At 42.2% G+C, this 16,404-nt stretch overlaps 1 protein-coding gene across 1 annotated transcript; it reads right to left on the bottom strand.

Moving 5' to 3' along the window:
- Positions 1 to 4,437: 4,437 nt before the first annotated feature.
- LOC104938323 (BTB/POZ domain-containing protein KCTD16) lies at positions 4,438 to 15,405 on the bottom strand. Its single transcript, XM_010754702.3, has 2 exons — positions 13,625 to 15,405; positions 4,438 to 5,699 (listed from the first exon to the last, which is right to left on the bottom strand). The coding sequence occupies exons 1-2, from the start codon at positions 14,445 to 14,447 to the stop codon at positions 5,248 to 5,250; spliced, it is 1,275 nt and encodes a 424-aa protein (XP_010753004.2). The 5' UTR covers positions 14,448 to 15,405; the 3' UTR covers positions 4,438 to 5,247.
- Positions 15,406 to 16,404: the final 999 nt, after the last annotated feature.

Below are 16,404 nucleotides of genomic sequence, written 5' to 3'. Positions count from 1 at the left end.
CGGTATCCGTACAGCGGAGGGGAATGCAGTTTTGTTTGTTGCACTCACACCATTAAAAATCACTCTTTAGGAGTCAGTAAGCCAAACTGTCAGCAGTTTTTATGTGGACTATTTCGTAGCTCCAGTGAAACCTGTTCACAGCAGAGTAACTCAGACATTGTTTTTGGATGTTTCTGTTGCCTTTTAAAAAGTAACACAAACACCTTGGTTGTATTGGGGTGGCAGCAGAGACAAGGGCAAATAAAACTAAAACCCATGTTTTAAATCTTAGCATTTTATGAACAGACTCCCCGTAAAGAGTTTGAAGTTGAGGGCAACATGGTAAATTATGTGTTTAAAAAGCGTCCAACAATAACCAGTCAGTAAACTGGTGTATGAATGTGTCTCGCTTGTTGATAATGGGTTGTCAAAGGCAGAAAAATGGTGAAGTAGGGATGATATAAAACCCGATGGGGGGCCCAGATTTATTTGCATTCAGATACAGATCCCAATTTTCTGCAGGGTGATGACATTCACCATGATTTTGTCATTTCGCCCCTTGGATTCATTTGTAATCTGTTCCTTTGGTATTTCCACATACTCGACTTGGCAGAATCAGGCCAAAGTATGACCCCAAATGTGCTCCAAGGCTGTAAATTGGCCCCCCATTTCTCTAACTACGTCCCTGAAGGCTCCCCATGAAACAGCGTACAGTATGTAAGGTTTAACATAACCAAAACTGAGAGCACAATGTGGCTTAAAGGGGAGCAAAAAGGACAAAAACAGCCTTGTTAACAGTCATATTAAATATGTTTTAACTAATAAATAAATGAAGTGGGACAACTGGGCCCAGTGTTGTGATACTAGACTAGCCTAAATGCTTTGAACAAATACACATCTTCCTCAGTGTCGTCTAAAATTAGATGAGTGAGCAGAACAACATGTTGGATATTTATTGAGAACTGCTGCAGGCAACAAAACCTCTCCCAGTAAGAGTTTGGATATATTTTCAGAGGACAGAGATAAATTACATATTCGTCTTCCTATTCCGTATGTCAAGCTTAGCAAAAATTATCCTGTGCTTGCTTTGATAAGTCATCTTACACACTGCAACAACAACAGCAGTCATCACCTTGTTTTATATAACGTATAACCTCTAATCCGTATAGTCATCGTATGGAATTAAATCCTGTTTGCTTGGATTTACATCATTATTTCATGTGTGAATAACAGTCTTTTTTGGTCTCCTAATATCTGATAAGTAGGGTAATTTTCCCTGCATCCACAGGCTTTGCAGTAATTTTCTAATACAAGGGCTGTAATTATGCTGTCAGACCAGTCCTGCTAAAGAAAGCTGTTGTGGGAAATACAAGGCCTGCAGGCAACCCTGCTGGATAATTGAGGGCGCCTAACGGTGGCAGTGATGTTTTTTGATTGAAGATTTACTTGAAGTTGAAGTTACTTTGCATCCAAGAGGAGGATGTTGGTTATCGACCATCTATAAAGACTGTAGGGCCAAGGCCAGGATCTGAGGCTATTGATCCATAAAGCAAGCAGAGTGGCAAACAGCTGCGTTGAGGTCGATCTGTGGGATAGGTCAGCAAGGTCACCTGGTCCAGGCCAGGCCAGGCCAGGCCAGGCTAGGCCAGGCCAGGCCAGGCAACAACATTGTGCATATTTGATATGCAAAAACAGATTAATTGATTTTTCATTGGGGTATTAGGATTCAAATCGCACTTAATGCGAGGCGAAATGCCATCTAAAGCAGATCTGGTTTTCAAAGATGAGGAAAGGGGCTTGGATTTCCTACTGAGAGATTTCGTACTGTTTTTATATTGAATGGACGCTGACAGGAAGAGATAGGCGTCCGGGCACTGAGAGGGGAAATAACAGCCTCTGTATCCCTGACAAATTCATTATGTTACAGTCCTCTTCAAGGTTTTTGGTATTTTATTCTCTGCTGGCATATTAAAGCTTGAATAGTCTTTTATTCTGAAAGTCCATTCCCATCCTAATCAATATCTATTTTTAGTTAAATAGCAGATGTATTGATGTATTTCTTGATCATGATTATAGTTCAGTGTGCATTTATGCTGATAAAGGTAGAGGTGCTGCAGGGGTATATGTCTTATAGAATAATCTGGTTATTATTTTTAATGCATTTCTGCATATAGAGCAAAATGTATCTCCAAGCCCTAACAAAGCTTTTTCTCTTTGAGTTTGTGTTGGAGGACACTCACTATCCCAAGAGACAAGTTTCTTCATCTATCATCACGCAGGCTGCCATTGGGGTTGCAGCAATACAGTCCCTAAGCTTCCTTTACGGATGCAATGTGGCCACACTGCAGAAATCTGTTCGCTAAAAATAGTGCTCTCTATAAATGTTGCTTGTGATGCACAGCTATGGTTATCTTTCTGTTTCCTTGAGTTCCTCTCAAGAGGATGAGGCACAGAAAAAATGTCAACACAGAGGGATCTATTTCACTTCTTAAATGACGCTGGTGTCCTGTGCACTGGCCGGTGACGGTGGAGGTGACACGAGGCAATCGGTAAAATCCCAAAGCAATTCAAAGGATTGTGCTAAAATGGAAATATAGGTATTTTGCTGTCACTTTGATATACAAATGAAGTACAATTCTAGTATCTTTTAACCTGGGGATAATAGGTCATGCTAACTTTGTAATGTAGTTGTAGTGATTTGGGAGGTGACCGTAAACCAGTAAACACCTGCTCTGACCAGTAAAACAACATATATTCCAGCAATCCTCCTAAGACTTTCCAAATAAGCTTAAATTTTATATAAATCACCTCTTTATCTCCAAACCCAAGCAAAATAAACACAAAAGATCAACACCCGAATGAGCTATTTTGATAACTGCATATGGATTTACCTGTGGCGCAACCAAGCTACCAGTAGTCTTGTGTGAGGGATGGTTTTACTTTAGGAGGGCAAACAGATATTATAAGATGTCTACGAAGAGCTTTGCTCTGAGATATCATTGTAGTAATCATTATATAGTGAGTGTCCAGTGGATTTTATGGGGGTGAAACATTCTCCAGCATGAAAACGTTAATCAGAGCCAGACATTTGTTGTAGCTACACAGCACCGGAAGAGTCAATATAGTCAATAAACCCAATCCTAAGCCTAGCCATGGGTACTTTAATGAAGAAGGTTGGACCATGGTGCACTATGGACAAAGGCGCCAAAGCTCCCGACAGCAAAATGGGGACCTGGAACCAACTGGGGAAAGGACTGTCCACCTCCTGTTCCCTTCAGGCTCAGTTCCCCTTCACTAACCCGACTTGTCGACAGATGTATCATCCGAAAGTACCACTCTCAGCAGTAAAGACCAGTGACTGACCACAGAAGCAACATTAATTTTATGAGGCTTGTTGTTTTGTCGGATGGTCCACTGCTGCCTCTCTGCCTCCTCCATGATTTCTTCTTCCATTGGATTTATATCTTCATCTGTGTATTCTGAATCAGAATATAAATATGGTTGGCCTTACTAGATCCACTGGATAACACTTCTCCACTATTCCATAGCATGCACACATGCTAAATACAGTTGTCAGGTTAGATGACATCTCTTTGATGTTTATCCAGTTAGCTCAGAGTGTGGTCGCTCTGGTTGTCACCACTCTGACAGTCCTGTCTCTGCTGCTCCTAGCTAATATTAATGTAGAAATGCGGCAGACCTGAGGCGGGCTGAATGACGCTTGGGTGCTTGCATGAGTGCCGCATGTAGAGGCACTCACCTGTCAATCAAAGGGACCATGCTGTTAATTATGCATAACTTTATGCCTTAATAGAAATTCAGACTCAGTACAGGAAATTAGCTACAGTCACCGTGATGTGTTTTCTGTACCAGGCCGCAAAATGTTTTATTTCTGCTGTGAAGTCGGACATTTTAACATGGGGCCTTATGGAGATTGACATGTTTTGTAGCCAGCCTCAAGCGGTTGTTTGAGAAACTGCAGTTTTTGGCACCAGTTTCACTTCACAGCCACTTTGCTCAAAGCGCTAGCTGCAGTGCATAGTGGTTAGGGTGTAACACACACTCAGCATTATTATCTACGGTAAACACGCTCAATATCTGCAACAAGTTCCTCCTTATCTGCCTGTTTTTACAGGAAACAAATGACACTCTGTTTTTTCGTCTCGTGGGAACTTTAAAGTTTTCAGCTGACGCCCTGTAACCCCACAAATGATGAAATGTCCTTGGCACCTCAGAAGTATCGCTGGCTTAGATTCAACCATAGTGGAAAGGCTACAAACAAACTCCAAACTCTTTAAAGAGTGTTGCTCTTACTATAGCAAACCACTTCAGCATGTGGAGACATCTGAAGCTTGACCGGCTTCAGTTGCAGTTGTTAAACTATGATTTGACAACTGATGTTCGGGGGGGAAGAAGTTTCCATGTAAATTAAATGGCCACAAGAAGGTCCACTACAATTCTAACCTATTTATTAGCTTTTTTTTTGCACACTTACAATCAAGGTTTTGTCAAATATCCATTGGCATTATATACTTTACCTACACAACATCATCTATCCAACACATAATGACAACATTGGACAAAAAGTTTCACAAATCCAAACAGATCTATAGGCAGTGCTTTCCTCATTTAAGTCTCAGTCACAACGCACCATTTTTAACCCATCACACAAAATAGTGAATTGAAAGTTTATTTGATATTGCATAATTATGCTAATGGTGAAATGACATGCAGTGCCGTTATCAAAGCCTACTATAAGTATATGTGTTATCAGTGGAGTTACGTGATATTCCATTGCTAACTCACAGCACCATCTGGGTACATCCATTAAAAAAAAAAAAAAAAAAAACAGCTATTGTGGACAATTGCACATACATGTATGTGATAATTTGATGGATTGAAATGATGTTGCCCCTGAGGTTGCTTTGTTGCTTCAACTAGTGATATAGTAGCCTTTAGTACGACTCGTTTCCAGCTCTCAGAAGTGAAAACCGGTTTTAGTGACATAAGCCCCAACAGGAGTAACCTGATTTACACATGTGCAGATCATACACAACACTGTGCATACATTACATATCAAGGACTCACACTGCCTTGTACTTTTTGTGCTCAGCTAGTCATGCTGGCGGGAAAGTGACCATAGTTTTTCTTCTAATACAGTATGTGTCTTACAGGGTGCAGTCTATTGCCTATGCAGTTAATACTCTTTGTTCATGTTGATATGATACCATCATCTCTCCTTCTCCTTCTCCTTTTTCACACTTATATTTAGAGACGGTACTTTCTCAGGAGCTCTGTTTGCCAATTGTACTTCCTCTCCGGAAAGCGATCAGGAATTCTAATGCGGCGGAAGTCCTGGATGCATTTCTCCAGCTCCTGCTCTGGAGTCATCTTCTCCTTGTTCGCTTTCCTCTTTGCAGCCTCTCGTTCGCGGACACCGAAGGTTCTCACACGTAGCATGTCAGTCTTGCGTCGCATCTCTGCCTGCTGCAGCATGTGATGTGGCCCTTTAGGCATGGGACGGTCCAGTGTCTGGATGTTGGATCGTCGGCTCACGGGGCCACAGATCACAGTTCCTTGAGGGGAACTGGCCTCCGACTGGGTCTCAGAACAGGAAGTGGAGAGCTCGTTGAAGGAAGTGCCGCTCTCCCCTTCACGCTCGCTTTTGTGGCTCTTGCAGCAGCAGTCACAGTGAGAGGACATCCACCGTGAGGGCCCACCTAGAAGACACACAAACACATTTCTCAGTTGTTTTGACCACACGCAGCAAGTTTTCTCTCGCAGTAAAACCCTCTTTCATGCAGAAACACACTGTAAATGAATGCTCCAGCTGTCTGTGGGGTGACAGATTCAAGCTGTAATCAAAAGAAGCAGTTGCACTGATCAAGCAAATGCTGACAAATGCCCACACAGCAGTTTCAATGTCATACAAATATCTTTAAATGAATATCTGATGAATATGTGTGGTGATGTGTGTGGGTATTTAAGGGTAAATGCAGACGTAAGAACATGCAAGTTATTGGCTTTGACATTTAATTGCTGAATCTAAAAGAGCTGGTGGGCTGTGCATATTGCTTCCTCTGATAAGGAGAACCCCAGAGCTCAGTGAGCTTAAGTATGACTCCCTAAAAGACCTTCTCAATTTCCCAAGGCAAAGCTTGTCTCCGAGCCAAAGCAATCTGCTTCGCCATCGCAGTTTCTTATTAGAACTGTAACTGCCTCGTATTAAGGAGCCGGTGCATTATTTTTGTGTTTTCAGAACACTCAGTCAAATAAGTCGACAAGGTGCTTTTTGCCTTTAGGGAGGCAGCGTGGTAAAAAAAAAAAAAGAAAGAAAAAAAAGAAAAACAGGTACACACAAAGTATAATTTGTCTTGGGAGCTAACAGAAGCGGGTCAGTGAATAGTGGAGTGAATGAATGTACCTGCAGGCCGTGAACTCCTGTCATGAAGTTTGGGTGAGAAGTGAATCAGGTATAGCAGAATATTTTACAAGCATTTGTTTTCCCTCTTGTTCTTACTTCTTTGTATCATCTCGCATCCACCTACACTTCTAATTATGAACCAGAAATACTGTACTGTACTGCCCGCTGGCAGCCAATAGTGTTGCTGTCTTTTATTTCCAAAAATATCCCTGAACTATGGTCTTATTTAGATGTACTTACAGGTCGAAATGTGCTGAAAACTGCTGTGCTCGCTGTCGTATACAGAACAATGGATGGGAAATAAACTAATGTACACAGACTCTGAAAAGCTCTTAATGGCTTTTTCCAATGTGATGATACAGACTCAATAGCAATGATATCTCAGAGGGAGCAATAATTTGTCCATTACCTCCTTCCAGTGCATGCACCAATTTATATGGAACAGAGTTCAAGGGGGATTTTAACCTCTCTGCGCTGCACTGTAATAATGACCTTATCTCTGGTGCGATGATTGCATTGAGCTGATAGCAAGAGAGTCACTAACAGCTTTTTAATGGCTAATCCATGAGTAAAGAGGCCAATCAGTGCACCAATTTCCCCCCACAGAAAATGAATCAAGCTGAATCCGGCAGACAAGCAGCACCGGGCAAATGGATGCAGGCGCTTTAGCGTGGAGGATCAAGAGGAGGGAGGCTGTTTCTAAATGGATGCTGTAGTCCAGAGGGGCAACCCGTTTAGGAAACTAGCCAACACCCAATAATAGTGTCATAAAAATGTCAGGCTTTGCAGGGGAATGAATTGTATTAAAGACACTGAGAAGCCGAGGAGCACCTGGGGTTTCATTTAGTTTTATACAACAATTTGTCTGCATGGTGGTGGACATGGAAATCACTGCTGTCTTTAATGCAAACACAATACAGTGTGAGCAAGAACACAACCACAAACTGTGTGTTTTGGTCAAGTGTCAAGCTTTGACGTCCCGTTCAGAGCCAAGACAGGAAACGACTGAGAGCCTTGTCAGGAAACAGTCAGTCTTGGGTACATTTAAAGAAGTGTGTGTGTGTGTGTGTGTGTGTGTGTGTGTGTGTGTGTGTGTGTGTGTGTGTGTATAATACCCTTTGGTATCTTTTCAGGGAAGCCATTGATTGTAATGTGTTTTTTCTCAGATCTATAAAGCCCGTCTAAGAGATCATATTCCAACCACATTAAAAGACTGGGGCTGGTCCTCAGACCAGACTGTGCACTTCTCATAAATAACACACAGAGAGAGTTCTGCACAGAGGCATGGAGGCATGTCATATGGGCTATCCTCACATTCGTCTCCATCTCTAATGAAAACAGGGATGATTTGTCCTCACGTCTGAGACAGGTCAGAGCTTTATGGAAATTCATCTGCCTGAATATTAGATTAAAATGACTAAAGTTTTTACCCATAAAATAGGACATTATGGAGACTGAAGGTAGAGGGCTCTGACAAACTCAAATTCAAATGTCAGTGGGTTTCTTGCCAGACATTTTTGTTTTTATTTGTGCCTCCGAATTGACTCATCAAGGGTGTCTGATGATTATTTCTTTAACGGAGGAGCAGCTCTGTGCTTCAGTCATGTAATCCACGCTGAAAGTTGAGAGGCAAACAAACAACTAAATAAATAAAGAGGAACAAGAAAGACTCATCACTCAGCAATTTCATGTTGTTATTGTACATAACCAGGAGGCCTTAACTCAATTTGTTTCATATTCTGACTCGCGTGACCCGAAGCTGTCTGCGCCTTCAAATTTGAATCTCAGCAGTGATGTGAAGTGTGACCTCAATCTAAATAAATGAAAATAAGCTTTGTACACAAAGCAGTGTTTTATATCCAAGCTGCAGTCAGACAAGTAAGGCAAAAAAAAAAAAAATCTGAAATAAACATACTCTGTGTCTTTGCCAGAACACAACAACAAAATCCTGCGAAGATGAGTGGTGTGAATCATGTTCAAGTGTTTCAGCTGCTGCTTGGTTGGAATACAATAATATTCTGTGGCCAAGAGTTTGCTTGTGAAAAAACAGGAAGAAAGTATTAGCTGTAACATTGTGTGACATAATATGTGTATTCATGCAACGAGTCAGGAAGCTCTGATCTTAAACATATTCTTACATTATCCTGCTCCATAATCCAGTTCAACAAATATTTTTTACCCTGCCACTTGCCTTTGGGAGAGTATAGTTTACATGCTTGTTAGCTCACAAATTGGGCCAGCGTGTCCTTGCAGCAGAAAAAAAAGGCTTGTCTTGCAGAGGCAGTGACCGTCCTTACGGGGTGAGGGAAATCCATTTCACCAAGATGGTCTTATTTGCTGCAAAAGTATCACTTCAGCAGTTTGTGTCCAGCCTTCCTGATGGCTGCAGCCAATCTTGTGCCGGGTATAATAATGTCATTACAATCTGCATGCATTTGAATTTGTCAATAATAATTAGCTCCTTCCAACCAGCCTTCTCTGCCATCATCAGTGATGAGAAAAAGCTGGAGAGGAATAATCGAGGGTGATCCACGGAGTCCCAACAAGCTTTACATTCAAGGGCACTCTCTCATAGGACCATTACTGCCCCGGCCATAATGATCTGCTTTCCATGAGGAGCGTGACAGCTTCACTGGCTGATTAGTAATGACAAGCGGGTGCTGTCTCATCCCAGAGTCAGAGGGTGGCTGCCCGCTGAGTGTCTCCCTGACAGGGAAATGAACAAGCAACGCAGACAGATTGAAATGTCTATGTCAGCCTCCCCCTGTAGGCCTGTCCCCTGACCCAGAGCCACACCTCCCCCCTGCACAAGCACTGATGAGGCGGGTTAGAAAGCGGGAAAGTGTCCTGTGTATTCACAGAGCTCCTGTCATCACCTAAATGATGTCTCAAGAGGCTGGAGGAAAGAAGAAGGGCAATTCAGGCCCCTCACCCTGTCAAGTAGGTGATATTCAAAGAGTGACATTTAAGAAAAGTGCTCAGGCATAAGATCCTTTTTTAATTTCTCCTCAAAAACGTATGCACAGTAGACCCTCCCTAACATGCTGCCATTTGCTCTTTACGCCAAAACATTCACTACCGTACAAAGCTGACCTCCTGCATACCAACACACGGGATCCCCTGTATTCAGAGAACTCACAGCCAGGCTCACAATGTGAGTTACACCACCCAAGTAGCCATTAAGTGTCTCTGGAGGGATCATTAAGGTGTTAGATGTCAGACGGTAAGAGCTGTTATACCTGTTCTCTAACAGCTGGGTGCAGAGTGCAGAAATATGAGAACCGAGAGCTAAAAATTATGTCATTGGGTGTGAAAATACGTTTTAATTGGTTTCTAGGCTTATCTGTTCCTTTAAAGGAGGTTCAAAATCTATATTTAGTCTCTTTATTTGTCAAAATTGCATCATCGTTCACCATGGCGATGGAGTCATTACGGTAGCAGGGACTATTTTGAAAAGTCTCCTTGTTGGGGCGTTCAAGGGCAACCCAACATCTGTGATTTGTGAGTCAGCAGGTATACGGTATGTTGTTGGAAAATCCAAACCAGAAGACAATCAATAAGCAGGAATGTGAGAAGGGTTAATGTGAATTAGCTTATTTCATGCATGAAATGGTTATTATTTAGCACCCTCATTCTCAATTTAGGATTGTTGCAATCCTACCAATCACTGCGTGACTTATTCTGCAATAAAAAGGCACAAAGATAATGAAAATTCATTATATATTCATTATGACAGACTACCTATTTCATGCATGTTCTCCCATTCGTTTTAATCATGTAGTGAGATAAAATTCAAGAGATAAAACAGCTGCATGAAAAATCAATAGAAAAGCTTGTAGTAACACCTCGAAAACAATCAGCAGTAATGCGAGGAATACTAATTGTAGTGAACGTTCAAACACCTGGAAAAAACACCAACACTGTTCTTCAAAATTCAGTGTAAGCGGCTTCAAAGAATGATTGATTTCAAAACATATATTTTACTTTTGCATCTGCAGCTTTTCAGTAAACTCAGATTTACTCCCAAGGTGGGCCAGATTGTCTACTTGAACTGATCTAGTGCACACACCCGTGTCTTACTTTGGACCGTATTTATGCCCAGGTGCTGTTTAAGATGTGTATGAGTTGTTCATGGGAGCACCATCCATCTCTTGAAGGGAATTGCCAATCCATCCAGATTCCAAGCAGGCTATCCGGGAGCTCGGGGGCGGCCCAATCTCTGATTCCATTACACCCAAGCAATTGATTACTTTCCCCCGTCTCTCGCTGTCCATTGTCCAGCAGCCATTATGGACACACATCATCTCATTCAGAGCCCAAATGAAGACTGCACAGTTATATTAACAGCACATCTGGAAATTAATCATTCTCCTTTACTATAAGTGTCTCCCATTTTGACAAGACAGCTCTGCACAGCCCTCTAAGAGGGGGGAAGATAAAACTATCTCTGATGTTACCAGTCCTACTTTTAAATGACGATTTGTTCTGCTGCTGTGATATGAAAACAGGCATGTCAAAGCAAGTTATGTTGTCCATGACGACTACTTATATTCGCCTATGTATTTAAATAACCTATTTTAGAATATAGACTTTAAATTGCTTTTAAAATAAGATCACATTTTTCTTTCTAAATTGCATCTCCATCCCTGGATGACTGCAGACAAGGAAATATTTTGGGATCGCAGATTGCTTTTTAATTAGCCAACACTCTCCTCTTTCCCCAGAGATAATTAGCAATAAGTAGACTGGTCCCAAATGCCAGCGGAGAGGTTAGAGTTGTTAATCATTGCAGCAATAATGTTGTCACTGCCTATCAAAAAAACTAAATATCCCTATCACGCTAAACAACCTATTTCTGCTTGAGAAATAGCCTGACAGGTCCATGCACCTATGGAGGTGCATTTCTGACAGAAAAAATATAAATAAATTTGAATTCATTCATAATTCTTTCTCACAATTTTGACTTATTTGTCATAATTATGATACTTTATATCATGTAATTTTGGATGACTGTGAAATATTTTTCACATTTTATCTCAAAATGTCAACTTATCTCACCGTTTTGACATTTTCATTTCATTAATTTGACTTTTCATCTCATAGTTTGTTAATAAATCAAACTTTTGACTTTTTTTTAAATATAGCTTTTCATATATTTTTATTTTTCATATATTTTTCGCCTTACATAATCTGTCAGTGAGTGCAGTGGCATCCAAAACGCTGCAACCAGCTGATCATCTGAATGTTTTGACCAAACCAGCTTCTGTTCTCGGTCTCATTCACACTAATGTGGTTATCAGTTTTGATATATGTCTCTGGCTCGGTTGTTTATTTAAAGGGTGAACAAGTCATAACCAAGTCAAATACAAATTATTCATTACGGCTATCAGCTGCAAAAACTCTGGTTCTCTGGTTCATGATGAATGCTCGGACACTGCGGCCTCCTGGAGAGAGTGCCCTTTTCATGAAAGAATCATTTGTTTTAGTCTGTGGAGAAACCGACTGCATATATCCGACTCAGTGGGAGTGGATGATAATAACTGAGGGTGGAGTATCTTAACTTTTCACTCCAGATGAGCCTGTGATTGGATGGGAGGGTGGCAGTGAAAAGCAGTAAAATGTTCGTTTTGTGCCCACTGCAAAGGTGCACTTGTCTACATGCATTCTTAGTTTAGGACTACTACCTGCCCTAGGCCAGCCAGTGCCCCACATTCTGAATCAGGTTACAGTATTAGTTTTGAAAGTGGATGTGGGCTGCTGTGCTGCTGTGAAGCAAAGGCTCTCACGCCTGTCTGCCTTTGATATGTCTATCCATCATCCTAACTAGGCCTCTGTCTCCTAACGCTCCTTGTATATGTGTGTTTCCTTTCACCCTCACCTTGTCATCTCACTTTTAATGAAAACCCGCTTTCTCCTTCTTCTTCTTCTTCTTCTTCTTCTTCTTCTTCTTCTGTGCCTTGCCACCAAATAATGTTCTTCCTCCCAGCTTCCTCGGACCCAATGAACTTTCCTGTCTGATACTTACTTTAATCTATTTTTGCTCCTCCTCACTCCCTCTCTCTTCTTTCTGCCTCAGTTCTTTCTCCCCATGGCCAGGTCTCATGCAACTTTTACTCCCTCGTCCCTACGCTCTCTCCTCCATCTGCTCGCCTCCCTGTTTTTCCCTTCCTTTTAGCTGCTTAAATCCCCACTCTCTATTCCTTTGCTCTCTCTTTGCTCTTCTTACTCTGCATATTTCCTTCCACTTTCTCCCCCTGTCTCTTCCCTCCTTCTTATCCTCCTCCTACTGTCCAATGTCTTTGTCCTAGGGCAGTGTCTGTTAATGGAGGAGGGGGTGAACACCTACACCATATGTTGTGCTCCAGAAAGTTGAATGACTCAGGAAAATCCTACCTGGCTGGATGTTCATGCAGGTCAAGGCAGATCTCTCTGTTATAATTAGTCTACATTACCAGCACTATTGGTAAATCATTAGCAAACCATATGTCAGCTCAGTCTTCCTCAGCCCATGCTCCAACCTTGACCCACCAACTGGGTTTTTCTCCAGCTCTTCCAAAGGGGGCCATTCAAAAATAATGAACAAAGTGCTTCTTAATCGGCCATATGGTCCATCTCCTCCCTCTGCAGAGAGTGGAATGAACCATATTCGCAGCTAATTAAGGCATTTGCTGATGAACAAACTTTGTCTTCAAGTGAAAAAGCAGAGCTGATTTGAGAGAATGCAGCAGCATCCATGTGAAACACAGCTCCACACTGATGCTATATTATTCATAACCCATCAGATTCTGAGCAATAGCCTCGTTTATGCATGACGCATGTGTACTTGAAGTGTAGCAGCACTGTGACTCAATTCCTCCGAGGCCCGTGGGCAAGTTTGCCTTCTATCTCGGACCCAAAACAGAAGTTTTAAAAGGCAGCCACTGCAAGAGATGCAGAGATTCAAGAAGGATGTGAGCTCACATACATCAGTTTCTGCAGATCACTTCTAAATGTATCATTAGAGAGAAATCAGATGGGTAAAGAATCACCCTTTCTGATTATTATGCAACAACACACTGATGTGCCTATGGCCCGGATGAGTTGATATAGGGTGGAGGGAGGAGCAGTTGCTGTTACAGTTTACATTGTGTTTAACTTGGCTGCTGTTTGCATCCCTAATTACTTCTGGAAGCCACCAGTTTTATCTCACTCCTGAAAGTGTAGGAATAAATCTTCACTCACGGTAGAAGATGTACTGTGCGCAATTGGACCAGACCCTGTCATCGGCGTAATGACCGACAGAGGACGCAGTCAGGGACGAATTGCAGGCCACGATATGAAAGCCGTTCTCTGACAGCATGTCGAAAGCTCTCTCCAGGTGCCTGAACTTCAGGTAAAACCTGCAGGTGTAACGGTCCGGTGGTCTGTCCGAGTCCCTGTTCTCATTCAGCGTGTCTCCAAATACCTCTTTCGCCAAGCCAATCCTACTGCTGATGAAAATCCTCGGTAACTTTTTAGCCTTGACATCAGTTTGACTTTCTCTGCCTCCTCCAGCGCAAACGCCTTTGAAAGCGACCGTGATGTAGCCGTACCTCCTGTCCAAGGAGTAAGAGGAGTAAAACCTCTGGTCGCTGCCCTGTGATGCATCATCGAAATCACTGTAGTACAAGTCGTCTGGAAATAGTTTTGAATCCTCGGACGACAAAAGTTTGGCCAATTCTGGCAGCTGGAAGTATTCCGCCTCTCTTTTCAACCTTCCTCTCTCTGGAAAATGGTCAGGGAGGACAACTTGCTTGTCTCTAAGGTAATCCAATACATACCGAAACAGAAAGCCATCTCTGTCGATAAAATAACGTCCTCTAAGGTCCCGGGATAAGTCATTTGAAGACCCCTTCTTGTTAGAGAACAGCTTCCCAAGTAAGGAATTTGGAAAGCTCGTCAAAGTGGCATAACGAGTGTAATACACCTGTCCACCCACGTTTAGCTCAATAACATCCGATGGGGTGGTTTGCACTGAGCCTTGCTCTTTTGCAGGTTGCGTTTTGCAGTTTTCACTCAGTGCCATTTTTATTTATTTTTTTCAAACCTTAATCTGGAAATTTGAGTCTCGTCTCGAAGCGCAAACGTCCCAGAAGTTCAGGGTGTGGGATGTAACTGCATGATGCTGATGCACTCACACCCAAAGCATAGTCTTGATTCAAGCTGCAGTCCTCGCATCCAGTGTCTCATGACAAGCAATCCCAAGGTGTGCCTACAGAAGATCCTTTAACCCCATGCGTAAAAATGCCTGCCCTCGGTGCATCCTTTTTTTGAACAGAATCGATTATCATAACCAGTGAACGCATCATGTTACACACATCCACTGTTGGGTCATTTCTGTGACTTCAAAGAAATATAATCCTCACTCCACTTTGAAATTTCCCACCATTAAAAAAGTAAAAACGTTTTTTTTTCTCTCGCTTAAGTTCTCTGTGGAAAGGTTCGCCGTCTTTGCGTCTGGCTTCAAGTTCAATCACATAAGTCCAATATATTAAAAGATATGTGCGCGTCCGATAATTCTGCTACTAAGCATCACTCCTCTCAACTGGGATGCTGCTGAAACAGGCTCAGAGGTTGCTCACCGGGAGGAAAATGGTAGCAGGACTTCTGTGCGCACCCATCTCTCCAAACTGCTGAGTTCGGTCCGACAGAAGCTTTGAGATAATGTTCCTCCAAGCTGTGCAAGAGAGAGAGAGAGAGAGAGAAAAAGCGTCCCATGAAGTAATGTCTTACATCATCTTAAAGGAAAATGACATTTGCAGATGATCGACATAAAGAGGACTGATGTGGGTGCATCTGTTTCCATGAAAAACCGGCGACGTGCGGCTGGCTGAGAGGATTCAGGTCTAGTGCAGTTTCAACATCCAGCGTTGCGGATTTTAATCCCTTCTTCACAGAGGCTTTCGCGTTTACATTGAACGCTTTTATCTGACGTGCTTATCCCGAGAGACGGGTGAGGGGTTAGGTCCCATGCAGTGTCTTGCTCAGAGACTCATCGGCAGCGGTGACAGCTACAGAGTGATCACACAGGATAACTCTTTCTCTGCCTCAAACAGATTTAAATGAACTAAACATCTACATGACAGTTGAACTCTTCTGCAGCTTCAGTATCACCTCATTCACCCAGATCTGTGTGACTGAACATGAAAATTGATCCCTTCCTCATCGATTTGACTGAGTGAATTCATAATTCAGCACTGCTCCAAGTCACAGCTGCTTGATGCTCCATCTACTTGCAAATAGATACAGGATACTTTATGTGCTCAATAACATCCTTTGATTTGACACAAATGTGTGTTTTGATTTCTAAATTATCCTAATGCATGGATATGAGGTACATTTTGGTATCAAATCACCCATAAAGTTCATGTTCTTTGCAGGAAAAACTCAGGAAGATGAACCCTTATTACTGAGTCATTTTATTCTGGATTATAGTAGCAGGGGGACAAGGGTTTGGGACTAGTGTATTATTGCTCAGGGCCTGCTCTGTGAATTTGTCATAGAGCCATCAATATGCGCCACAGTGATGCCAAATACTGTACGGTGGAAAATCCAGTTTGGAGGAAATGAGATGCAAGGCCGAACTTAAGGCTTGCACGTTGTCATCCATATAGGCAGTTATATATAGGCCACAAGCCAGTGTTATATATAAGGTATTTAAAGATATATGTGGGTGTTTACCTGGAAATATGCATCCAAATGTGTGCGATCGTTTGAATCTGGTAGACTAAAAGTGAATTTTATACTTATGTCTTGAGGTCCCTTACCTCCACTGCCCACATAACAACAAGCCACCAGCAGCACTAAAGGTTCAGGCTTGAGGTTGAGACCGTCTTGTATCTGTCGTGTTTTCCTTTCCAGCTTGTTTGTTTTGTGTGTTTTTTGAAGCCACGTTGTAATAAGTCAGAGGCTTTTGATTGCTGCAGTGCCGAGAGAAGGCGTTGATGATGGGAGAGCACCCTTGACTTGTGGTTTTTGAGGAG

The sequence above is a fragment of the Larimichthys crocea genome, chromosome I (assembly GCF_000972845.2).
Source record: "Larimichthys crocea isolate SSNF chromosome I, L_crocea_2.0, whole genome shotgun sequence".
In the NCBI taxonomy this organism is placed as follows: domain Eukaryota; kingdom Metazoa; phylum Chordata; class Actinopteri; family Sciaenidae; genus Larimichthys; species Larimichthys crocea.
This window is presented reverse-complemented; position numbering and strand designations above follow the sequence as displayed.

Coding starts and splice junctions, on each gene's coding strand:
- LOC104938323 (XM_010754702.3), bottom strand. CDS start 14,447: ATGGCACTGAGTGAAAACTGCAAAACGCAACCTGCAAAAGAGCAAGGC. Junction 5,700..13,624: donor CGCACAGTACATCTTCTACC/GTGAGTGAAGAT, acceptor TGTGTCTTCTAG/GTGGGCCCTCACGGTGGATG.